This window comes from Papio anubis, chromosome 4 (genome assembly GCF_008728515.1).
Source record: "Papio anubis isolate 15944 chromosome 4, Panubis1.0, whole genome shotgun sequence".
In the NCBI taxonomy this organism is placed as follows: domain Eukaryota; kingdom Metazoa; phylum Chordata; class Mammalia; order Primates; family Cercopithecidae; genus Papio; species Papio anubis.
The window spans coordinates 47,417,764-47,445,483 of NC_044979.1; the positions used below are offsets into that span (position 1 = coordinate 47,417,764).

The 27,720-nt window shown below is 34.8% G+C and overlaps 1 protein-coding gene across 7 annotated transcripts in view; it reads left to right on the forward strand.

Annotated features, from left to right (window-relative positions):
* The window catches only part of IMMP2L (inner mitochondrial membrane peptidase subunit 2), an 871,433-nt gene that overhangs the window by 172,510 nt on the left and 671,203 nt on the right, over positions 1–27,720 (forward strand). Inside the window, exon 5 of one of the 7 annotated variants that reach the window (XM_021935336.2) lies at positions 12,195–13,427. The exons of the other annotated variants lie outside the window; for them this stretch is intronic. Within the exon in view, the coding sequence (XP_021791028.1) occupies positions 12,195–12,285 (91 nt within the window). The 3' untranslated portion in view covers positions 12,286–13,427. Of the gene's footprint in view, positions 1–12,194; positions 13,428–27,720 lie in introns of those variants that run through there. 7 annotated transcript variants of the gene reach the window in all.

Sequence of the window (27,720 nt, forward strand, 5' to 3'; positions counted from 1 at the left end):
ATTAAAATAATTTAGAGTGTATATCAAATTGAGTTTTGTAATTGCAAGCAAACTAAACTCAGAGATTATCTAAGCAAAATAAGAAGGAGATTTATTGGATAAAATGTGGTTATATCATAGAATCAAAAGCCAAGCTGAGTAAATAGGCCCCTGGAAGCATGGAAATATAAACAGCTGAGACAGTTCATTGGCAGAAATTCCTGTGCAGTTTCTGTGGCAGGAGTGGGATTTGGGAATTTCCTGTGACTGACAGCCCTACTAGAATGACATAGAATGGAGGGAAAAGCAGTTTACCAAAGGAAAAGGTGCTGGGCATGAAGAGTATCATAGAGCTGTACTATAGAGGGATACTATACTGTAGAGCTGTACTATAGAGGGGTTACTGTACTATAGAGCTGTACTATAGAGGAATACAATACTATAGAGCTCTACTATAGAGGGATACTATACTATAGAGCTGTACTATAGAGGGATACTATACTATAGAGCTGTACTATAGAGGGATACTATACTATAGAGCTGTACTACAGAGGGATATTATACTATAGAGCTGTACTACAGAGGGATACTATACTATAGAGCTGTACTATAGAGGGATACTATACTATAGAGCTGTACTACAGAGGGATACTATACTATAGAGCTGTACTATAGAGGGATCTATACTATAGAGCTGTACTATAGAGGGATCTATACTATAGAGCTGTACTATAGAGGGATATTATACTATAGAGCTGTACTACAGAGGGATACTATACTATAGAGCTGTACTACAGAGGAATATTATACTATAGAGCTGTACTATAGAGGGATACTATACTATAGAGCTGTACTACAGAGGGATACTATACTATAAGGCTGTACTATAGAGGGGTACTATACTATAGAGCTGTACTACAGATGGATACTATACTATAGAGCTGTATTATAGAGGGATGTTTTTCTTCTTTATATATGTATGAACACATACACACATACACATATATATTTATATATGAAATGGAAATAAAAGAGTGATATTTTAGAAGAATGACTAAGAAAAACCTATAGAACTCGGTGATAAGGAGCTACTTCTAGGGGGAAAATCCAATATTAGAAGAAAATAACTATATATACTATATTTTTTATTATGCAAATATATATTACATGTATTTATTTTTAAAATACCTTTACTGAAATTTAATTCATATACCTTATAATTCACCCATTTGAAGTATACAATTCAGTGACTTTTAGTATATTCACAGAGTTTTACATTCATCAGAATAATTTTAGAACATTTGTGTTACCCTCAAAGGAAACCCCACATCCCTTAGCTGTCACCAGCATACCATCTCCATTCACTTTGTGCCTAGCAACCACTAATGTGCTTTCTGTCTCTATAGATTTTCCTATTCTGAACATTTCCTATAAATTGAATTACACAATATGTGGTTCTTTGTGACTGACTTTTTTCACTTAGCATGGTGTCTTCAAGGGTCATCATGTTTTATGTATCACTACTTTTTATTCCCTTTTATGTCTTAATAATATTCACTGTATGGATAGGCCCCATTTTATGTGTCCAGTCATCAGTTGATGAACATTTAGATTGTTTCCACCTTTGCCTATTATGAATAATGCTTTTGTGAACATTTGTATACAAATTTTTGAATAACTTTTTAATTCTCATGCATATATAGCTAGGAGTAGAACTGGTGGATTTTATGGTAACTCTGTGTTTAAGCATTTGAGGAAATGCCAAACTGTTTTCTGAAGCAGCTGCTCCATTTCACATTCTCACCAGCAGCGTATGGCGTTCAGTTTCTCCACACCTTCATCAACACTGTTATTATCTATTTCTTTGATTGTAGCCATCCTAGTAGATGTGAGGTAGTATCTCGTGGTTTTGATTTGCATTTCCCTGATAACTAATGATGTGGAACATCTTTTTATGTGTTTATTGGCCCCACATATATTTTAAATTAATGAGATTATGAGGCTTTTTTACCTTCAGAATTTATTTTTTTAAAAACTTGTCAGATTTGTTTAGATATTTGTACCATTACTCTTCATTGTTTACAGTTTTGACTGTGTGTTATGTAACACAATGTTAGTTACTCTACATAATTTCTCTGTTAGCTAACTGTTGTAAGAAATTGAGACTGAGAGAAGATAAGTAATTTGTTCAAGGTCGCAGAGCTAGTAAATTGTGTAGGATTTGAATCCAGGTCATTTTAAATCCAGAGCCTGAGTTCTTTAAAAATGCTACTATAGCATGTCTCAAGTAATATATGTTTTTAGGTTTCCTGTATTACTATTGTTATTGTTGTTGTTCTGGTTGTTACTTTATTTTACTCAACTACATAATCTCACAGAGACAAAGACTCTTAAATTTCACATGAACCTCAGTTCAAAAATGTCACTTTTGGCCTAGCGTGGTGGCTTATGCCTGTAAGCCCAGCACTTTGGGAGGCCAAGGTGGATGAATCACTTGGGGTCAAGAGTTCAAGACCAGCCTGGCCAACATGGTGAAACCCCTTCTCTACTAAAAATATGAAAATTAGTCAGGTATGGTGGTGCACGCCTGTAATCCCAGCTACTCGGGAGGCTGAGGCAGGAGAATTGCTTGACCGGGAAGTGGAGGTTGCAGTGAGCTGAGATGGCACCACTGCACTCTATTCTGGGTGAAAGAGCAAACTCCATCTCAAAAAAAAAAAAAAAAAAGTCACTTTTACCAAATGCAGGAAATCTGTTCACAGGTTTGCTGAGGTACGGTTGTTTAGCCAGGATTACATGTTGTTTTCTATCTACATGAGAGCTGTATTTGCTAAAAATGCACATTTCCAGGCTTCACTCAGATACTATGAATGAGCCAGTTGAGTACCAGAGCTGGAAATCATAATTTAAGCCAATGGATTGGATCAAAAACCACTTTTTTTGGTGGCAGATATTTTACTGTCTCACAAGACTACTGTTATTATTACTTTTGATGGTTTTTCATCTGTTTCCTGGTAGTTGTAGCAACACTCAACAAGCCTGTTCCTTTTAATGTTTGCCAAATATGGCATCAATGTGTGAGTTCTTTTAGTCTATAGTTTACATCCTGAGAGTTCTACTGAGTTAATCATCAGTGAAGACTCTCTTACTGAGCATCTCCTCAACAGTGGGAGACAGCACTAAAGTATAAGACCCCCCACTATGAAGGAGCTAAACTTCTGATAGGAACTGTGAACATTTACCAGAAATATTCAAGTCTTCTTGATAGATCATGATATCATATTTGATGCTTAAATTTCACATTTTCTTGTCTCTGAAAACAAAAGTCTAGACTTAGTGACAATAGTTTTCCCTGATTTAATGTAACTTTTCCTCAGCAATGTGATAGCTATCGCTAACATCGAATACACCATCCAGTCTTCGCACAGGCTTAGATAACCCTGAAACTTTGTTCTGTCACTTGGGTTGCCAAGCAAGAAGAGAATACTATTAAAGGGTCAGACTCACATGATCAGGTCCCATTAGCTTTTGATTTATGGCCAAAGACATTTTACTTACGTCTTTACTTGTTTGACTCTCAGGATCTGACTGTCTTTTGGTTTTAACTTGGTAAGAACTATTGGGCTTTTTCCCCTTTATACTGTGAAAAATGCAAGGAGCTTTATGATAAGTTGTTCATCAGAGTACTTGTTAGACATAAGGACAGTAATAATGTGGGAGAAAGAATGGACTTTGAAAAGCTTGCTTTGTGGAATTGTTGAGTCTTGTCATTTTTTTTGGGGGGGGGGTGGTTTCCTCTTGAGAACTAGCTTCTTATCACTAAATTCTTTTAGGTTTTTATTAGTTGTTCTTCTAGGATGCCAGTCTTTCCATTTCATTTACCTAAAGTTACCAGCCTAGTCTAGGACTTTACTAGCTACAGAATGATCAGTATGAGGAAAGAGAACAGGCTCAATGATGAATTTATTACATGAATATTGACTTGATTTATGCAAATGCATTGTCAACGGGTTACCAATTTACATTATTCAGTATGCATTTGTAGACACTTATGACAATATCAAGCTTTAGCATATGAGCAATTTTTGGAGACCTGCTTTATGCTTGGATAGTTCAGAGCAGCTCCCATTATATAATCTGAAGTAACCATGATGAGGGCTTGGCTTTTTTCAGGAACTGAATGAGGTCTTTGCTGCAGACTAAAATGGGAAGGGTCAGAGCAAGCTTACCATCAGAAATCGATGTTTGCCTTTTTCTTCTTCCTCCGTGATTAAAAAAGCAGGGGGAAAAACCCACTTCAACTTTGATTTGATTCAAAATAGTATTTCCTAAAACATAAGCCATTCTTGTCAAATATGAGTTCCTTAACTTAAAAATGCGTTCATTTAAATCCCTGATGTATTTTCTCGTGTTCTTCATTCATGCTTAGGGACAGAGTGAGTGGGATTTATGAGTTACTGTACTCAGCACAGGAGAAATTAATTTGGTATAAAATATGTAGAGTATAATCTTACTATTTTTGTATAATATTAGAATTTATCCTACTCTTACCAACCCATCCTCGAAGCCATTTTCCTTTAGTTCATAATCCTCACTAACCAATTTTTCTCCTGTGGGAACTTATAAGCATTAGCAAAGCTTATAACTGAAGTTGTCAAGAAAACAAACAAATTGAAATATCTGCCACAGAGCAGCTTTACAAGTAGCAGCTCCTGGATCATGAAAGGACCAAGAAAGAGGATCCTAAATGCATGGCCTCTTTTCCACTTCACTTTACTTAGTAGCACTGAAGAACAGGTTTCTCTCTTTTAGTCAGTGATTTTTCTCTATTTCAATGTATTTACTGCATGACATTTGCTGAATACATTTGCAAACATCTCATCCAGTTTTCAAAACAATTCTGCCCAGTAGATGATAGCAGCCTTCATTCCTCAGTGCCGCACTGTCTTCCAGTATGTTAACTTTTTTGATCATCTCGAATTATTTTTCCTTTTCATAGAAAATTTATTTCTTCTTTCCTTTTATATATTTTCAGTTAAATTTAAGAAATATTCATTTAACAACTACCCTGTGGGAGGCATGTGATCTCTTTCTCTCCACATTTTTTTTTTTTCACCACTTAACGCTACTTTAAAGTGTTTTGGGGAAAGTTTCTTAATCCTCAATAATGAAAATATTGGATAATTTTGTAGGGGCAAGTCTCTTAATCCTCCATAATTACAACTTTGGATAATTTTATAGATTCCTTCCTCCAGTGGGTAACAAAACAGATTAAATCAATGTTTTATTTTCACTTTTACCCTAATTGTTCGTCTTCAGTGTGTAGACTTTATGGGTATTTGCAAGAACATGATCAGTGATCTACAGCACTTGAAATAGAAAAATGAAACTGATTAGGAATTATGACTGCTCATAATGTTCTGTCCCTGTTTTGTTTTTCTAGTGCAAAACTAGTGTTTCTTATCATCCTTGCTCATACATTATGTTCATAGCCTTTTGGGTAGAGTAGGAGGGAAAGAGATAGATTAAATTGCCTTTCTTATCTGCCATCCTGTACCACTCTCATCATTTCCTTTTTTTAATGAAACAGAATTCACTTATGTTAAAAAAAAAAAAAAGAACAGAACTCATCAGAAGAAGTGACAAAGTCAGTGATCATTTGAATGCTTATAGGCAGTCAACTCCATCTCTCTTCTCTGCCTTCCTTGGTATCTGCTTCCTTGTAAGGTGGCTCATCTTGTGGTTATATGATAGCAGCCAGTGGCATCTGGTGGGTGGCAGGTGGAGGGTGAAGGAATATTTATCTCGTGCCCACTGACAGAAGGAAAGAGAATAAGAGATACATATTCTTTTCTTTCATGTGGCTCCAGCATTTTGTAGAAATACTCAGCATAAAGGAAGTATTATTCCAAAGTTTTCTTTGTTGTGTTTTGTATTTTTTTTCAGATTTTTTGTTTTAATTTTTGTGGATACACAGTAAGTATATATATTTATGGGATACATGAAATGTTTTGATACGGGTATGCAATGTATAATAATCACATCATATAAAATGGGGTATCCATTTCCTCAAGCATTTGTCCTTTGTATTTTATATTTTGTTTGGTCATTGCTTGCAATTTTTATGCATGATGTTGGCACAGAACCTCAGACTGGCAATTGTATAATGCTGGCTGTTTCTCCTTGGTAAAATTGGAATACTGAAACTTTGGAAAATGTTTCTCAAGGTGATTGTTCTCTTACCCAAAATTGTGGCCATTTGTCAATATATTCTTGAGTTTCACAGTTTGAAGAATACCAATTATGAAACTTAAGACACGCTACTTTGAAGTGCATGTTTGATGCTGACCAGCTCAGCTTTAAAAACAGTGTTTTCACAATATTTTATTTGTACGTTTGTTTTGTTTTGCTTCAAAGAATAGTTTCCTAAGCTGAGCCTATTTAAATTACATAAACATATGACTACACCCACTTCTTCACACCTTTTAGAATTTTAAATTTTTAGTATAGGCTATATATATTTGCCAGTGTTTACTTCTGTGCCTTTAATGAAATGCCTTAACATTGTGGGAGTGACTTTTAAGTTCAGTCTCTGTACATACAGTCTCTATGGTGATACTGTGTCACTATTATATACTGAACATTCCACCGAAAGTGCCTGACAGTCAAAGAAATGGCCCTACTTTGTGGGAGTGACTTCTCAGCTCAGTCTCAGTACATACAGTCTCTATGGTGATACGCTATCATTACATGCTGAAGGGTCCACAGAAGGTACTTGCATGTCTTTCTTAGAAACTTCATGTTACCTCCTATGCTATAGTCCTCTTTTGATGGGTGCTTTAGGCATATGCTAACAAGATTTTGTTTTTTTAAAATCTTGTGACCCCATTATCCAAAGGCAGTCAAAAGCACACAGCCATTAAGGGGCTGAACATGAGGACTTTATACTGCATACTGGAAAGTCACCACAACCCTAGTAAGATCTTCTTTTCTAAGAAAGGGATGCAATTAATAGAAAGATTCAAAAGTTTTGAGAAAAGGCAGGCTGCAGAATCTAGGATACTGTAGCAGCCATGAGGAAGACATTACCATAAGAGAACAGGAAAAGTCCTACAGAGAAATTAGTAAATTAGTAAACAAGAGTCCAAGCATGGAAGATTGTAAGACTTGCCATGACTCTCCTCAAGTTGCTGTGTATTTTGAGGGTGGCTATATTCTGTTCTTCCTTACCTCATCATGTATCCTTTCTGTAGCCCCTCCATCACCTGGCATACTCTGACTGTGTTTCTGTTTTGGAGATGCCTAAGAGTGGATGTCCTACAATTGCCTATTGAATAATAAATCAGTTTTCAAACAGTGATAATATATAACTCAAATAAAAATCTTGTATAATAAAATAGCCTAAAATGAGGCTGAAAACACCAAGTATGGAAGTGGAATGTCTGAAAAAGAAGTGAGATTATAGGTTTTTGTGTTAATATTTTCTCACCATATACAGATTTTATTTATCTTTAAATAAAACTTACCTGGTTGTATCATAGTTCTTAAGAAACTATGGAATAATTTAAATGAGGAAAAAATATGGCTATATACTAAATTGGTTTAGGGAAATCTCATTAACATGCTGCCTTTTTGTCAAGCTGCTAAGGCTCACTGACTCAGTGTGAATTTAGAGAAACGTGATTTTGATGGTAGTGCTACTAACTATACTTCATCACTGTCTAGATTTCTTTCTCTGTGTTAATATTTATGGTTATTTGGAAATTTTCCAGTGTTAACTATTTTTTAACATATATGTCAACTGTACAGGGAAGTTCTGTTTGAACAAGGGTGCAATAAAGAATTTTAAAAGTTTTTCCATAGATGCTTTCTGTGTAATCTCCCTGAGAACAGAGATTTTTGCTTATTTTGTTCAATGATCTCTTTCACTTGCTTTGCCCAGTAGTACCTAGTTGGGTGTTCTAGAGGTATTTGCTAAATGAACACATTCAATATCAATAGGAATTTCTCTAATTTACTGTAAGGTATAGAGTCATGTTATTACTGGAGGGGAAATTAAAGGATCATAGAGAATGACTCACTGACTCATTTCATTGATTAGGAAATTGAGGCTGAGAGACGTTAAATGTTACCTAAGGGTATGGCTGAAGAGCAGCAGAACTAGGCCTAGATTCTAGGTTTCCAAACAACTGGCTCAGTTTCACATGACCAACACGGGTTAGAGTTGGGTTTAAACTCAGATCTGACCGACAGTGAAGTCCTTTGTCTGGATAAGAGTTTTTGATACTTTTATAAAATTTTAATATGTCACCTTTTCTTTATAGCTTTTCCTCTGTCCCTAAACAGAATTAATTACTTCCTTAACAGATTATACTAAATACTATTGTTTTCTAGCATGTATCACATTATATTGAGTTGATTCCATGGTGGTGAGTGCTTAAGACCAAGGACTAATTCATCTTCCTCTTTACCATCCAGAATTTAGCCTGACTGCCATGATAGATGACCTGTGTTTTGAATTGCTGTGAGAGGTGGTAACAAATAATATATCTAAGCCTAGGTCTAGGGAGATAAAACTTTTATGAGAAGAACAAAGTCTCATCACCTTTTAAATACAGTTAATGCTTGATAAGTGTTAAAATTAAATAATAATTATTCTTGGAGATGTGATTTAATGATTGTTAATCTTGATTGGCTTTTGAAAATGACTTCATTTTTTAATTTTTAAAGAATTGGTAGCAGTACTTTTCTATTGATGTATTGGTTTCAACATTAAAACTCCTTCTGACCTTATTCTACGATTTCCTACTGGCTTTTTAGACTCTCACCAATTCATGATTAATGCCAGTTTGCAAAATTTTGCCTGACTTTGACACGAGTAATTTTAGCCCTTTCATGAAAACTGAAATCCTAATACTATTATGAATATATTCCTTAGTAATTATACCAATGAATTTTATACAGCTGTAGCAAAACATGTCTAATCATCAGTTATCTTTTAAAGGAATTTTTTATTCTTTTGAACTTGAAACTTTTATGTAAGGCTGGTGTTTATACAACATTTGAAAACATGAAGGGAATAACATTTCAGGAGAATGTTGTGGTATTACAAAATGTAAAAACCTATAGAAGATGCCTTGTTTTGCCTGTGCATCTCACAAATGTAATGCTATTTACTGATAGTAATATTTCAAACCAGTTTTTTATTACTGCTAAGTCTTCTGAGATACATAATGTCATCCCTTTAGGGAAATGGTCTGAAAGTATTTGATTCCTGTTTGTCGTGTGAAAAACTACTGTAACATCTTATTTCTATGAAAACAATATTAAAAAAGAACAGGAAATACTGTAACAGTCACCCATGTGCTAATTTCTTGAAAGAAGGTCTGTATTATTGGTATTGTCATTGAAATCTTTGGTCCCTTCTATAAAACATAATATTTTATGAATATAACAAAACTTGAAGTTCAAACCATCTTCCTTTACAGCTTTAAAAAAAATGAGGACCAGAATGAATTCACACTTCAGATGTTGAAGCCAGCTGATGGAAAGCCTGGACTAGATTTTAGCTCTTTAAATACTTTGGCCAGTACTTTTCCCAGTATACTAAACCATTGGAAAAGAATAAAAGTCACCCAAAGAACTGCTAAATAAGATTATATAATTTTATCCCCTTATGCTTTTATATTTTATTTTACAGATTTGTCGTTGTTGTTACTCTTGTTGCCGGTAAAGGAAACAGATTGACTTAAAAGCAAAAAAGGAGTTTGTTAGACAAATCTGGTATCTGGGATGGGAAAAAGCTCACAGGATTGAAGGGAGACTAAAGAGTTATGCTTGAAACAGATAAGAATTAGGCAGATCTGGAAGATCTTGGTAGCAAGAACTTTCAGGAACAACAACAACAAAAAGGTTAGGCTGTGTTGCTGGCGTAAATAAACTCTAACCACATTTTTGGTATGTGCATTGATTCTACTTAATACACTAAATCTTGAGAGAATGTGTCTGATTCACTGAACTTGGATTCTATGTTCACTTCCCTATACCTTTGGAGTGAGCAGAGAGTTTTCTGGAAGCAGCCTTTAAAAGATGTCTTTAGTTTCCATAATGGAGAACATGTCTTTGGATTTATGCTTCCACCAGGACTGCATAGTACAAAAAATTCCCCCAAAAGAAGCAGGGATGATGTCAGGAAAAGGGCTGGATGCTGGGCTGCCATAAAATGACATATCCACATAATACACCTGAGAATTCTATTATGCTAGAAAACTCTTTTTTCCTATATCCATTATAACCAGCATTTTCCATATAAGCATATTCAATATTTTTAAAATGTGGATTATGTAGTGTATATAGATTGAGAATATCTTAAAAGTTTTTCTATCTGTTCTTCTGTCTCTGGTAGCATCTTAATTACTTAATAATATCTTTTCCTTTTTTTCATGAGTGGTCAGAAGGAAAAACGAAGAGGGGGATGCAAATCTAAGATAGTCTTTATGTACAGCATTCATTGCTCAGTGAATGGAAATAATAGCTATAATCTATTGCTTATCCACTGGTTTTAAAGTACTATATGGGCATTTTACCTAGGTTTTCAATGTAAGAACTATTTGAGAACAGAATCTCAGGTTCAGTTGCAGTGGAGCATGTTGTTTACAAGTATGAGGTCTAGAATGAGACTCTCTAGGTTCAAATTTGGACTCACATTAAGTGTGTGGCCTTGGACAGGTTACTTAACCTTTCTGTTTTTGTTTTTTCCCCATGTGAAAAGGGGGGAAATAATAGGATCTATATCGTTTGAGTAACTGTGAAAATTGAAAGATATAATATATATCAAGTACTTATTAGCATAGTGCCTGGCATTTAGTAAGCGATAAATATTAGCTATAATTATGTGTATTAACTTTTGTTAACTGTACTACATGTTGTGTTAATAAAAAAAAGCCTTTTTGCTGAGAGAAAGAAGTACTACCAAATTGAGGAAGAATGAAGATAACTAAATAACTTGACCTAAATATAGTATTATGCTTTTAACCCAGTAGGAATAAAAACAAATTAATGATTATTACTCCAGAAATACCTATTAGTGTATGTCCTGTTGTGCTTGCATTGTGTGGGCTCTTCATATTCTTACTGTAGTTTTAAAGAAATTATTAAAACAATTCACAGAGTATTTTTTTATTCTTCTTTCTGATGTAATATTTACTAATGGAATATTTTAGCCACACGGGAATATAGGTAGCATGTAGGTAGTTACAAAGCATAGCAATAAGAGGAACAGCCACGAGTGTCACCGAGAACACGGTCAGCACGTTCTTCTGTGCGTTCCTTCTCTCTCCGATTCCTCTCTCTCACAGTACCTGAATTTTGTGCTTATCTTTTGCCTGCTTTTTTCACCCTCAACGTTTGTATTTAGAAATAATTTTAAACTTACATCAAAGTTGCAAAGATAGTACAAAGAATACCCATATTCTTTTAAAGCTGGGACTTACCAAGTGTTGACATGCTAACATTTTGTCCCATTGGTTTTATCATGTGATCTCTCTCCCTGTCTCTCCTCTCCACATATATATGTGTGTGTACACATATATACAGAGAGAATGAATATATTTATGATATAACATATAGAGAGAATGCATATGTATAGAGAGAATGAATATATGTTTATATTCTTTTTTTAGAATCTTTTGAAAGTTGCAGATATTATTGCCTTCTTTCACCTCTAAATATTGCAATGCAATTTCCTAAGATTAAAGAATTTTATTTATATAATCACAGTATAATATCCAGTGTCAGTAAATTTAACTTTAATATATTGCTATTACATACCTTACCATTCATATTTGAATTTTGTCAGTGTACCTAGTAATGTAGTTTATAAACATTGGCTTTTTGTTTCTCTCCAGTACAGGATCCAGTATGGAGCCGTGTATTGTACTTGCTTGTCAGGTCTCTTTAATTCACCTGACCCAGCCACTTTCAGCTTGTTTTATCTTTATAATAATTGAGTTTCAAATACTTTGCCCTTCCTTTCCTTCCCTTCCTTTCCTTCCTTCCTTCCTTCCTTCCTTCCTTCCTTCCTTCCTTCCTTCCTTCCTTCCTTTTTAATAGAATGCTTCATCTGAGGTCCGGTTTCCAGATTGCCTCTCTCATGAGTTAGGTTCAAATTTTGCATTCCTAGCCAGGATATTATATAAATGATTTTTCTTTTCCAGGCATCGCATCTGGAAGCACTCAACATTTATCTGGTCAAGGTACTGTCTAGTTTCTCTATTTTTTAGTTACTACTTATCCCCCTGCTATTAATGAGCAATCCATGGGGAGATATTCAGATACCCTGCGTATATCCTGCTCTTAATTGAAATTTCTCTTCTTGATTTAGCATCTACTAATAATTCTTGCCTGGACCAGGCTTTATTGTCATGGTTGCAAAATGATGATGTACCAGTGCCAGTATTTCCTCTTCATTTACTAGTCAGTCTTTAGCATCCTGCTCTGCCAGTACTTCCCTTCTTCATCATTTCCATCTACTTTTTATTAAAAAAAATTTTTTACTGGTGGTTTATAATTCTAAGTCTTTGTGATAGGTTTAAAATATAATTTTTGAGCGTTTCCTTACTTTTTGGCCTAGCAAGGTGATCCAGGGTAATTGTGTATCTTCTGTATCTAGCCCTGAAGCTAGCTATTTCTCCAGAAGCCATGATTCTTTTTGGCAAGGAATGGCATGAAAAACCAAGATTGGAGTGCTAGGTTTATTGGCCCTGTAAATTGATTAAACTGTAGTTTATAAACTAGTTGGTAATTGTTTCTCCTTTTCATCCTTCAACTTTGGTTATTTATTGAGTTTCTTTCACTTAAGTCAAGATGCCACCTTCAGAACCTATGATGTTTTAATTCTTGTTGCCTTATTTATAGTCCTTTATATATTTATCATGGTATTCCTCATATGAATGTCAGGATTGGCTGCCATGTTGTAGGAAATTCAATAGCTGCTCTAGCGTGGCATGAAACAAGCAGCTGTATAGGATTAGTAATGATGTCTGTCACAGGCAGATGAAATAAAGCATTATGATGTGGCATTATTGAAAAGGATAAGCATGAAAATATTTTCAAGAAATGAAATATTCATGATAGCAGATCGTGTTTCCCAACCTGAACAGTTTCAAATAATCACTTATTTCTCCTACATCTTTCATGAGGTACAGGAAACTAAGGAGATATAGGATTGTGCAAAGGCCACTGCGGGATATTAATTTTATACTGAATTAAATTTTAAAAGTTCAGCAGCAGAAAGGTTAAGACCTTCTTATTTAAAGTTTGTCTTATTTCTTAAGGTATTTCCTGTTGTTTAGAGTGTTAACCACTCTACTTTTTGTTATAATGGATGTGATTTTAATAAAATAAACAATTTTTATTATGTACATAATGTTTATAGTTTTTGTTTTGCTTTTTTTTTTTGTTTTTTTTTTTGTTTTTTTTTGTTTTTTTTGAGACAGAGTCTCACTCTGTCGCTCAGGTTGGAGTGCTATGGCATGATCTTGGCTCACTACAACCTCCACCTCCTGGGTTCAAGTGGTTCTCCTGCCTCAGCCTGCCGAGTAGCTGGGATTACAGCGCCTGCCACCACACCTGGCTAATTTTTGTATTTTTAGTAGAGGTGGGGTTTCACCATGTTGCCCAGGCTGTTCTTGATCTGCTGACCTCAAGTGATTTGCCTGCCTTGACCTCCTAAAGTGCTGGGATTACAGGCGTGAGTCACCATGCCTGGCCAGTGTTTATAGTTTATATAAAATATTTCACATGAATCCTATTATTATTACTATTATTTTTGAGACGGAGTCTCACTCTGTAGCCCAAGCTGAAGTGCAGTAGTGCAATCTTGACTCACTGCAACCTCTGCCTCCAGGGCTCAAGTGATTCTCGTGTCTCAGCCTCCCAAGTAGCTGGGACAACAGCATCCTAATTTAATCCTACCTACTGAATGTGATCCTGTAATTACTATTTTATTAATAAAGGAACTGTGACTAAGACACATTATGTAATTTCACCAAAGTCACAGAGCTGTGCTCTATATATGTATATATACTCTGCCTAGTTGCAAAAAAAGGAATTGAGATAGATTATTTTTTTAACCACGATACAAGTAAAACGTAAAAACTAGCAGATGACAGAAGAACACTAAAAGCATATGAATAGAGAAGTGAATATGCTAATTATAAGAGCTAGCTATTATAATTCTTATGATTAACAGTCAAGTTTTATTTTATTCAATTTGACTTTTAATGTTTGGCACCTGCTTTGTGCTGTTAGTCCTTAGAAGAGGTTACTGTCTATATAGGGAGACAGAGATATAATTATATTATTTAAATACAAAATGATAAGCGCTGTGGCAGTACAAAGAAAATAACCTGTGCCCATTGTATGTGCAGGAAGGGGTAGATGTGTGTGTGTGAGGGATCTTACATGAAAGTTTTCTGGAAAAGAAGATTACTGAATCAAGCCTTTAAGCACAGGTAAGAATCAGCTAGGCAGTAAATAGGGAATGAATGTTCTGGTAAGGGACAACATGATGGAAAGGTAATGCATAAAACCATGTGGTGTGTACAGGGAGCTAAAAGAATAAGTACAGGAGAAAATGGGAGGTGGTTGGGAGATCAGGCTAGAGAGGTTAATAGGGATCAGGTAATCTTGTCCTTATATGCTTGTATTTTAATTTGGAGATACCTTGAAGGTTTTAAAACAGGAGAGTCCCATGATTAGATTTTTTATATAAATTTTACTCTTGCAGCTGTGCAGAGGATGGATTGAAGAGGGGAAAGACTGTAGGCAGACAAATCAGCTAGACTAACACTCTAGAAATCCAGGATAATGAAGAAGAGATACATTTCCAATGTATTTTTTACTTCAAGCCTTAACGGTCTTAGGAAATACACTGGCTGGTGCTAGTAAGATTGACAAAAGTGGAAACACGAGGGTTACTTTATTATGATCAAAAAGGAGGAAATATTTCTACGATAGGTATGTTTTTTACAGACTACATTTTTAAAAATTATTTCTCTGCTGCTTAGGTCCATGCTTCTCAAACTTTTATCTGCATAGGGATCACTTGGAGATTTTGTTAAAATCAGATTCTGATTCAGTATGTTTGGAATGGGGCCCCAAGTTCCACATTTCTAACAGAGTTATAGATGATGCTTTATGCTCTTGTCCTGAGGGCTATACTTTGAGTAGCAAGGATTTAGAGCTTATTCAATGTTGTGATTATTGTGGCACCAACACTAATTTTATAATAAATGCAAAGATGTGCCTCATATGATTGCTTTCTGCGAATGGGCTTTGGCTTATTCATGTGTGTGTAAGAAAAAGAGACAGAGAGAAGGGATTCAAAACACTTAGAGTAGCAAAGGGATAGTGTCCCTTGGATTTGAGGTCTTCAAAATTGTACATGATTGTTTGCCAAGGGACACACAGTTGATTTTGAAGGAATCGAAGTCCTCAGTTTCCATGTCTGGCCTAAAATTGGTCCCCCTGAGAAAGCAAAAGCAACTTTTCCTTTCCTAACTCCCCTTTCAGAATTGCTCTTGACTCATGTTACAACAAGCAAGGCAGAGCAACTCATATGGTTTCTAATTCTTCGATTTCAACAAACTTAAGGAAGATGTAATTGAGTTAACAGCTGATAGTTTTCAAACATCAAATATTTTTAATAAGCTATGTGATTTTGGTTTCAGTAACATTGCCATAACAAAACATCCTTCTCGTCTACTTAGTGAACAATTTCAGTTCTTTCATAAACAGAAAATAAAAAATAGAAAAAATTGATGTGAAACTTTATACTAGCAATGAGTAACATTCATTCAGAGGCCTATACACTATTTTAAAAAAGAAAAAAATCTAGCCCTTCTCATTAAGAAATACATTTCCATGTATTTCTTATTTTGAACATAACAGTTTTAGAAAATTAAACACAATTTAAAAGTTCAATTTTAAGATACATTTTTATTGAAGAGAAGTGATCAGTTAAAAACTTTTAGAAATAAAAATGATTAAATTAGGGTAAAAGCCTGTGGGGAGATAACTAGAAATGAGTTTAAGCAAAAAAGTGTATATACATTTTCTAACTCTTGAATTTTTTAAAAAATAAAATTGTTGCTGGCGTATATCAGATTACTGTGGAATTTAGATTTTTTGGTTCCCTTAAAAGACTGATATAACAGTTTTATATAAAAATCACAGTATTTGTGACATGCTGGAAATTATAGCCTTTGCAATCATTTAAATTCATAATGAAAATTTTTACATGTCAACTGAAAATGTATGTTGTGGATTTTTAGAAAATTCTTTTAGGAATATGAGAGGGAAAAAAAATGAAGACTATTGTTTTAGAGCTTCCTTCTTAGAACCTAACTTTCTTCAACAAGCCATTTTGTAAAATGTAGATGAGTAAAAGAATTGAGATCATACTTACTGAAAGGTTATTATTTTGTTAGTAATGAAGAGTAGTTTCCTAGGTTTTGGATGCCTGACATACAGGTTATGATAAAGCTGATCTTCTTTTATCAAAGATGAGTGGTCTAGACAGCTCTCTTAGTTGAATACTTTTTTTTTTATTGAAGGGTACTAGTATCCCTAGGCAGCACCAACATTTTCCTGAAAGGAAATCTTTGGATCAACATAGGCCCTTGAACAAGTAAGTATTTTGTTGAGTTTCCATAGAACAAGACAGATATAATTTGGCAAGGAAAAATTTTATGTTAGAGTTTATTAATTGCTTGCTTTAAGAATACTCAGTTATGCTGCAACTGCTACTATAGAAAGTATAACTCTGAATAGTGAGTTAGCTAAAATATACTCCCAGATAATTGAATTAGTAAGTGTATATAATTACATATAAATTACTCTCTATAATTCTGCGTAATTAAGTGTTCAAGAATGCTTGCAGAATGCAACAATTTTAGTTTTGATATGCATAATGTTGAGTTTGTTGTAATGGTAGTAGTGAGAATAATAGGGACCAGATGCCCACACAGCTAATAAGTTGTGAAACTGGTATTTAAACCCATGTGTTCAATGCCATGTTATTTCTACTACAGCAATAGGAAGACTGCCTAGCATTTTATTCATATAGCAAATTGGCTATATTTAAATATAGTTTATTGTTTACTATTAATAAAAGGAATCCTGGCATTGTTACAGAATTTCACTAATTTATTTATGGTTCGTTAAACTCTTAAAAATTTAGGACCCTAAAGAGCTTCTGTTCTGTAGGTTAGTTTTACCAATATTTAGCATATTGGAAATTAAGATTGAGAACATTTAAAATATATATTCATTTAAAAATAAAAACAATAAATTTATTATGTATCAACATAAATAAGACAGTTTTATGAAAAGTATATATTTCAAAACAAAAATATTTAGTGAGAAGAGGGTACTGTTTTACTTTTGCTTTGTTCTTTGTTTTTTGGAAACAAGGTCTTGCTCTGCCGCCCAGGTTATAGTGCAGTGGCATGATCATAGCTCACTGCAGCCTTGACCTCCTGGGCTCAAGTGATTCTCCTGCCTCAGCCTCCCAAGTAGCTGGGACTATAGATATGTGCCACCATACTTCACTAATTTTTTTATTTTTTGTAGAGATGAGGTCTCGCTATGTTGCCCAGACTGGTCTCAAACTCGTGAGTTCGAGCAATCCTCCTACCTCAGCTTACAAAAGTGCTGGGGTTACAGGCAAGAGCCACTGTGCCCTAGGCCTGTTTTACATTTTTGTAAATCTCTTTAATATCTGGCCTATAGAAACAGGTGGATTCTCATATCTGCTTTTGCATTCAATATGTTGTGTAATGTTATTTGATTTGGAGTATGTATGAAAACAATCATCCCTCACAGATACGTACTTGGAAATGGAGGCCTTATGGACCCCCTGAAAAGTTCATGGGGACCATCAGAGTGGCGTCTTTGGAGCACACTATGGGGACACTGCTTTAAAATATTATCAAAAGTGTTACATTTTAATAATTAGTATGCATGTAATAAAATGAAAATCTAGTTTTTGCATATGTATTATGTTGATGTCTATATTTGATTTTAGCTTCATGTATTATGGAGGACTTTCCCTAACTTTTGGATTTGTAATTACATTATGGCAAAATTGTAATCAGAAACCAAAATCATTTTTTAAAATTTATGGAGTGGATTAGAGTATAAATTTCAACAGGATAGGAATTTTGAACAGATGTTATACTGAAAAACCAATAGAAAATAAATTCAAATAGGTTATTATTAATTTAGTAATTGTAATAGTATGAAATAATTCTGTACTCCAAGAGAACATTTATCCCATTAATTCTTTAAAAAATCAAGATCCTCAACCATCTGTTTATCTTTCACCGTATTTCCCACCCTCACTCCGCCTCCTTCTTGCATTTACTTCCTCTTCTTTAACATTCGTTCAATAAGTATTTATTGGACTCCTTATCAGTTAGGGTAACCACTAGCTTATGTAACAAAGAGATTAAAAAAATGTATAATGGTTCAGACACAATGAAAGTTTATTTCTTGCTTAACAACCAATGAGCATATTTCTGCTTGGAGTAGTGGCTGCTCATTTTATAGGTGGCTAAGGAAGCTGCAATTTCTGTGGCGTTTATGAACCTGGAGAGGCCCAGCACGGTGGCTCGCATCTGTAATTCCAGCACTTGGGGAGACTGAGGCATGTGGATCACTTGAAGTTGGGACTTCCAGACCAGACGGGCCAACATGGTGAAACCCTGTCTCTACCAAAAATAGAAAAATAAGCCAGGAGTGGTAGTGGGTGCCTATAATCCCAGCTACTCGGGAGGCTGAGGCAGGAAAATCTGTGGAACCTGGGAGGTGGAAGTTGCAGTGAGCTGAGATTATGCAACTGTACTTCAGCCTGGGTGACAGAGACTCTGTCTCATTAATAAAAAAAAAAAAAAAAAAAAAAGAAGAAGAACCTGGAAAATTAGGAGGCCACCTCACATGGATGCCCTGGCCGTAGCTTTTGTCTTCATGAAAGTAGAGTTTGGACATTCAGATCTATGTTGCAGAAAAATCAGATTTTTGTGTCACTGACCTTGCCAGTGAAAACAGCAGAGGCAACAGCAGCCGGCCTCTGTCTCACTGTGTTAACCTTGCTTTCCAAAGTAATGCCAGTGTATCTGCTTGGCAAGAGCTAGGTGATGTGCCAACATCTAACTGTCAGGAAGTCTAGGAAATAAACTTTAGCTTTCTAGCTTAGCTTTTGTTCTAGCTGTCTAGCTTAGAGTACGTTAAAGAACACAACTGAAATGGAGTTGAGTACACTCATCTGCACACCTAGGAAAGAGATCTAAAATGAAATATAGTAGTATGTCAGCAATTATTATGTCTGGCTAAATCACAGCACCTTCTCCTTCTTTTACTATCTTGATTTCACTCCCTTGTTAATCTTCATCAGTATAAAAGAGACTTTATCCCATTTCCAGTTGTCTCCCTTGGTTGCTATAACAGCATAAGATAAACAGAACAGTCATATTGGTGATTTCCAGCAGTCATGGGAAGACTTTACTTTTAGTGCATAAAGTATAGAAATTTCACCCATGCATAGTTCTTTTGTGGGTGGGATTATTTAGTGAATTGGTTAAGGGAGCCTTTCAATGCAACTATATGTATGTTGAAATATGTCAATCTTGATTATTCTTGCTTTGCTGCCTGGTGTGGATACTTTGGGGTTTCTAACTTCTAATTGAGATTAGGCATTATGGTAACCAAAGATTATTATGTTATGGAAGAAGCCAAGATAATCACAAGATAATGTGATTTTTTTTTCCTTAGGTAGGTCAGAATCAGTCACTTTCTCTTGTTATGCATTGCTGCTTACTGAAGCTTCTATATAATACATGATGGCAAAAGATGCTTTCATTAATGTTTGGGTGTTGCCTAAGTAACAAGTGGAGTAATTGATTTATCCTCAGTTCCTGGTTGTATCCTGGTCATTGGGGAGCTGAGAATAGAGGGTAGTAAGATAATGCATCTGAAGCTGTGGGGTAGGTGAGGAAACGTGAAAGAGTAGTCCAGAAGGGAAGGGAAATCTAAACATACTAGATGTCTACAAATCAATAGTTCATTCTAGAGTGTGAGGCACCCAGAGGGTGTAGCAAAAACAAGCCAAATGATTATGTACTCTGAATCTAAAATGTGAATGGTTGACAGCCCAGTACGAAGATTGAGTTTCTACTCTGAGATAGGGTGTCAAAAGAGTCTAGAATGCCCTAGGGTGAAAACCTTGGCTTTTTGTGGCTTGCAGAAATCAGAGTATGGGAGTGTGGTGCGTATGGTGCGTGTGGTGTAGGAGGGATTATGGTAGTAATTCCAAAACTGGCTAGTGCCCTTGGGTTACTTTCAGTTTCCATGTTCATGGGAAGATGGGTATGTCCCACATGGTTAAAAGTACCAGATAGAAATGGGTAACATCATATATATATATATGAATAATTCCTTCATGATGACTCATGTTGCTTAGGGCTAAGAGAGTATTTCCTTTCAAAAATGCATTGCTTACCTCCTTATAACCAGTTTGATGGATTTGATTATTTTATTCTGTTTAATGAAAATATTTAGACATAATAGCTAGAGCTCATGAATGTTCCCAGCTATATAAATGAAAAAACAAAGTGCAACATTCAGACAAAACAAGTTAATTCAGTTGACACTACTCTGAGTTGTAAAAGGACAGACCAGCATCTGAAGGGTTTTTAATGTGGCAATTAAACATGGTTAGGGGGCTATGTAAATTAGCATGTTTTAAACTGCATTTATGGTCATCTTAATCTGATATGGCTGACTTAGTTTCATAGTCATTTGAGGATGGTTAATTCTACTTTATAGTTGCTTACCAGGAACGTATGCCTCATGCTGTGTGGTAGGGTTTTGTAAATGAATTTAAAGAAAATTGTTATTGTTGGAAAAAAAATTCATTGTTTAAGCATCATCTAAAGTCGCTGCCTCTAAGGGATCATCGCTGCATGGTATTTAAAAGTAGGTTTTAAATGGATTTTATATCTTGACAATTTGAAAAGAACAACACAGATGTGTGTATTTAGCCAAAAAACTTTAAATGCTACAGTGGGCCAGTCTGTGTCCACATTCCTTCTTGAAGTGGTTAGTGATTAATCCTAGGGCAAAGATGAGTTTGTAGTTTATAAAGTGCTGTACCAGTTGATAGTAATCTTGTAGCTTGTATATATGCTATATATATGTGTGTGTGTGTATATGTGTGTGTGTGTGTGTATATATATATATATATTTTTTATTTTTTTTTGAGACAGCATTTCACTCTCGTCGCTCAGGCTGGAGTGCAATGGCACCATCTCGGCTCACTGCAAACTCCTGGGTTCAAGTGATTCTCCTGCCTCAGCTTCCTGAGTAGCTGGGATTACAGGTGCCCACCACCATGCCTGGCTAATTTTGTATTTTTAGTGGAGATGGGGTTTTACCACGTTGGCCAGGCTGATCTTGAACTCCTGACCTCAGGTGATCCGCCCACCTCAGCCTCCCAAAGTGCTGGGATTACAGGCGTGAGCCACCGAGCCCAGCCTATATATGCTTTTAATATCTTCTGAATAAACAATCTGTAAAATTGTCAATTCTTTCTCTGTTTTTTTAAAAACCAGTTTTATTTCAGCTTATCTAGAAGGTTAACTTTATAGCATTGTTTATATGAGAATTCTTCTAAAATTTTTCAGTGCTACACTAAAAAGTGTACAATTGGGATTTAACATTGAATAAGGGGTTACAGTCATTCCCCAGCATCTGTGAGGGACTGGTTCTAGGACCTCCCTTGGATGCCAGAATCTGAAGATGCTCAAATCCCTGATATAACATAGTGTAGTATTTGCTTATAACCTATGTATATCCTTCCTTATACTTAAAATCACCTCTAGATTGTATATATTTCCTGATACAATGTAAATACTATATAAATAGTTGTTATTCTATATTGTTTGGGGGAATAATGACAAGAACAGAAGTCTATACGTGTTAAGAGATGCAAATTTTTTTTGAATATTTTCAATCCTTGGTTGGTTGAATCCACAGATGAGGAACCCATGGATACGGAGGGCCAACTGCATCTGAACATGTTGAATGAGTCAAATTTACTAGTCTAAAAGGAATCTGATTCTATTAATCTGCTTTGTAGTTGAACATATTTTATTCAGTATAACGTTTTCTGTGTATATATATATGGTGTGTGTTTAATTTTCTAAATTTAAATTTAATGTTTAAATTAAATTAATTAGAAAATTAGTTTAATTTTCTAAATTCTGCCTATGTGGAACCTCGTGTTGCTTAATTGTTGCCCTTTGGAGTTTGTTATTCAAATAATCATATACTCATGAAAGCAAATATTTTAAGAATCATTAAGTTTTCTAACAGAATTAGACTTTGTATTTTCAGATATATGTAATTAAAGACCTATTGGTAGGAAAATAACTTAAAGAGCACTCTTAATAAAGCTTAAACACAAACCTTTGAAATATGAAGAAAATTAAAATAGACTACATTGTATGTTCTCCTTAATTAAAAAAATGCTTCAAATATGTTTGGATCATTGCTCAGACAGTAGAAAATAAATTACATTTGATATAGAGGTGAACATTTACAAGATTACTCATGAACAACATTTCTGTACATCTTATGAATGAGCAGGAGGTTTTTCTATTCTATTTTTTCCCTGTTTTTTATTGTTTCTCTGTTTTGAGTAGAAGTTTTCAAAATTGCTTTTAAAACTGGTGAGTATTTATGACAATAATTGAAGAAAAGAAAGAAATTTTGAAAAAATATCTCAAATTACTAATTAAGAGGATATACACAGATTATATACATTAAGTAATAAAGCCCACAATTATAATTTACACTGAATAAGTTTTGAAGAGTAACAACACTTTTCATTTATACAGTATCTGGTTAAAGATTTATAGTGTATAAATTACTGATTTTCATAATTAATTTATATAAGAAAAGCATTTCACCAAACTGATTTCATGCATTAGAATTATGTATATTATATTTTTAACTTTTAAAAATTTATTCCATTTTTATTTTTTAAAAATTCCATGCACATTGTAAAAAATAAAAGAACTTTTAAAAAGAAAATTTAATTTCGCTTTTCAGAGGCAACCATTGTTCTTTATATTCAATACAAACTGTCAGCTTTAGCATACTGTGTTATAAATTGGACATTCATAAAATGTTTTGCATGGATGCTGGTGCTAAAGATTAGCTTGTGGAAAACTAAATTCATTAGTACGTTTCTCCAGTAGCATCCTTTTCAGATCCTTCACTTTCTCTTTTTCTCTCATATTTTATTCTAGTACCTATACAATTGTGTTTATTCTGTTGAGATTGGAGTTCAGTATAGGGTAGGGATTTTTTTTTTTGTCGAACGAATGGTGTATCTTCATTTTTCAGAACTTCTTTTATTTCCTTTGGTTGAATTTTACAGTTTTCTTCATATAAACTTTGCACATTACTTCTAGGTTTTCTGTATTTTTTTGTTATTGTTAAAAATATTCTCTCCAATAAATCTTCCAATTGCTTATTTATGATAATGTATAACAAGGCCATTAACGTTGATCTTGATTCCGACCGCATTTCAAAATATTCTTATTTATATTTTTCAGTTTATTGTCTGTGTCTTTCTAGGTAGTCATATTATCCAAAATAACACATTGTCTTTTTTTTTTTTTTTTAAAAAAAAAGCCTTATACATCTCAGTTTTTTTTCTTTGTTGACTAGGACCTCTCCTCCCTCTTGACTTTCATGGGCATCCTTCTGATATTTATCATTTAATGTACTATTTCCCTTAGGCTCCTCATATGTAATCAAATAAGTGTTTTCCCCTCTATTTCCAGTTGGTCAAGTGGTTTATTTTCATTGTTGGTTGCTGTTTGTTTACTTTAGGTGGAAATTAGATTTTTCAAGTACTTTGACTTTCGATACTAGGTATCAATCAAGATGGTAATATATGTGTTGTGTATTTATTTGTTAATATGGTAAATATATTACCTTAATGGATATCTTTAAATTTACCTGTCTTACATTCCTGGATTAAATATTATTTGGTCATATTTTTAACTATTCAGCTGGATTTATCAAGATTTTATTTGGAAAATTTGTACCTATATTTATAAATAAGGATCTGTAGTTTTTTCCTGATATCTTTATTCATTTTTGGTATCAGAGTTATTCCATCCCCATTTTTCCTAAATATAAAGCTCGATGTTCTACCCTTTATTGATTTTACATTCTCTCTGAATAATATCTGTTCTTACCACTTCAATTACATGTCTCCTTATACCATTTTATCACCTAATAGTCTGTCGGAGGACCTACATAGGCAGCTATATTTGATATTTCAAATGTTTTCAGAAGACAGAGAAGAAGGAGAAAAAAGAAATATGTGGATAAAACCAGTGTTTTCATAACTTATGTAACACATATAGCTGACTGTGTTTATGGAGTCTATCACAAAAATGTATAGTCTTTTGATATATTAAGTTGTATATTTTCTTCTAAGTTCTTTTTTGTGTATGTATATATTTATGTATATATGTGTCTGTATATGTTTTCAATACCCATAGCCCTTTTCCCACTAAACTGGATTGAACCTTATTGCCATTACAATGTTTTTTCAGAGAAGAGTGTTAATGCAATAAAAAAAAAGTTAAATTCCTTTTTTCTGAGTTCTGAGTAGGCTACTGAAACTTCTAGTTGGTTTAATGGTCTTGACACCCAAGATAGTGTATTTCAAGCAGCTGAGCTATATGAGATAGAAAAGTGTTTTAAGTTTTTAAAACAAAGCTCTGAAGATATCAGTGCATAAATTTATTTTTATTTTAACAACAGATTGGAAAGAAATTAGCCAAAGAGTGAGATGATCTCATCACATTATTAAGTAAGTGTTGCCTTGGTTAGAAGGGGAGTTGAAGCAAGATTCAGTAGACATGGCAGCCGTGTGTTCTGCCGTCTTTCCTCTACAGCCAGGGATAATGATAGAAGCTCCCTTTAATAGAAGATTTGAGCATTAGAGATTTGTGCTTCACTCTCTAGGTGAAAGCCAGGGGATGTCAAGCCTTATATAAAGCCCCTGTCTGATGACAGTGTGCTGGTGGCAGAGTTGGAATGGCTGCACAGCCCTCTTCTTCTGGAATTTTGTGAAGCAACAATCTCGTGGGTGTATCCCATATCGAATGACATGGGATCAGTTAGATGGAGAGGGTTGACCATATGAGAAGAGTCTGCAGATAAAGCAGGTGGAAGATAGTTAGCAGGCTCCTATGCGCCCAGGAAGGCAGTTAAGACTTCTTGCACTTTTGGGCAGAACAAGGGAGCTGGATGCAAGACCAGTGCTTTAAAGGACCTCACAGTAATGATGAAAAGAAGAAGCCAGGAATGGTAGTATGGAATACATGATTAGAGACTACTAAGACTACTACTGAAAACCAGGTTACACAAATGCTATTGACTAGAGACTTGACAGGTGCCAAAGCAGAATGCTACAGGTCTAGTGCCTTTCACCAATACCATGGGGCTGCTGTGTGAACTTCCCTCACCATGTAACCCTCACCTTCGGGAAGAGAAAGATGAGGAGTCATGAATTCTTAAAATGAGAATATGCAGAAATTACTGAGGAGAACCAGAATGATGTAAGTATTTCTAGTAATGACTAGATGATGTCTTCTGATACTTGGTGCTACAGAAGCAAGAGAGGGAGGAGGTAAGTTCCATTGTAGAAAACAATATGACCAGGCACAGTGGCTCACGCCTCTAATCTCAGTACTTTGGGAGGTTGAGGCACAATGATCACTCGAGGCCAGGAGTTTTAGATCAGCCTGGTCAACACAGTGATACCCCATCTCTCTAAAAAAAAAAAAAAAAGGTTGGATGGGCATGGTAACATGTACCTGCATTCCCCAGCTACTTGGGAGGCTAAGCCAGGGTGGTCGCTTGAACCCCAGGAGTTCAGGGCTGCAGTGGGCTATAATTGTGTCTTTGTCATCTTTGTGCTATGCTTATAAGGTTTTCTTAAAAAATACTTCTCCTGTATCCTGTCAAGTGTTACCATTCATGTAGGTTTTATAATGCTTCTGGTGTTTGTGTCCATGATTCCAAACATTTGGCTAATTGACTGCATTTATACCTTTTACTCATATGTCTTGGTGTTATGTATATATTTGTTGTCTTAATGGGAAGCATACTGATACAAACTGCAACTGGAAAAAGTAGTAGAAAAGGAAATATTCTCTGTCAAGTGTCATTCTGTTGAAATAAAACTGATGTTTAAGTACATGAACATCTTTTCACTGAGAAGTTGTGACCTAATCAGATTCAACTGCATATTAATATATCAAACAGGAAATATTAAAGTACTATGTAGCAGCTGTCTTGAAATAGGCAGGTTGAGAAAATTTAAAGTGATATACATTGGATATATGATACAACATTTATGAAATTGAGATGGACAATATGTCTGCACTTATTTAAAATACATTGCTTGAAGTTTAACAGAATGATCATGTAATTAGATAATAAAGTACAGTTAGTGGATGCCTTTTGTTTTTGGAATCACATTATAGCCACTTATTTAACAATTTTTATCTGTAGCACTCATTTGAAATTTACATGTGTCAGAAAGGAATAGGTTTTATCAGATATGAGAGAACTTGATGATAAAATGATACTGATGATGAATTGCTCCTGTAGCTGGCTATCATCAGGAATTGGGAGTTATCTATAGTGCAGTGTAAGTAGAAAAGATGGGTCAGGCACGGTGGCTCACACCTGTAACCCCAGAACTTTGGGAGGCTGAGGCGGGCAGATCACGAGGTCAGGAGTTCAAGACCAGCCTGGCCAACGTGGTGAAACCCTTTCTCTACTAAAAATATAAAAATTAGCTGGGCACAGTGGTGCATGTCTGTAATCCCAGCTACTCGAGAGTCTGAAGCAGGAGAATTGCTTGAACCCAGGAGGTGGAGGTTATAGTGAGCAGAGATTGCGCCACTGCACTCCAGCCTGGGTGACAGAGCAAGACTCTGTTTCAAAAAAAAAAAAAAAAAAAAAATTAATGCCCCCCCTTGTTCATTTTGATTTAATGAGCTGGTATAGAATGCAAGATATTTTCCCCAGTGTACATGCAATAGTGAATTGAGCAAAAAAGGTATTAAGTAGGCTTTTTACTTTCACATCAAAATCAATACCAGCCTGTTGTTGAAAATTTTAAGATTATGATTTCCTCATCAATTTGCGTTGTATTTTCATCTCTTACAATGTAATACTTGGCCATCTACTGTAATAATATTAAATGCAGTGATTGAAAATGCATAGCCTATTTTTCATCTAATTCATCATCCCCAACAATTACAGTATTCACCGTTTTGGTCTAAGTGGAAACTCTATAAGTAAATTAGGGTAATGTAACCTCTAAGACAATTAAAAATAGATTTAAAAGATGAGAGGTGAAAGTCCTCATGGTGACTATGAATAAACTATTAAACGTTATGGATTATTTTTGGAAGAGATGTTAGAGTCTGTTTTCCTATAGTATAAAATACTCTATAGAAGTTTTCCTATAGTATAAAATACTCTATAGAAAATTGAAGTGAAAAGTTGATATTCTATGGTGAGGTCAAGCTGAAACCTTCTCCTAATCAATACACAACTTCAGATAAAAGCTGCTATTGT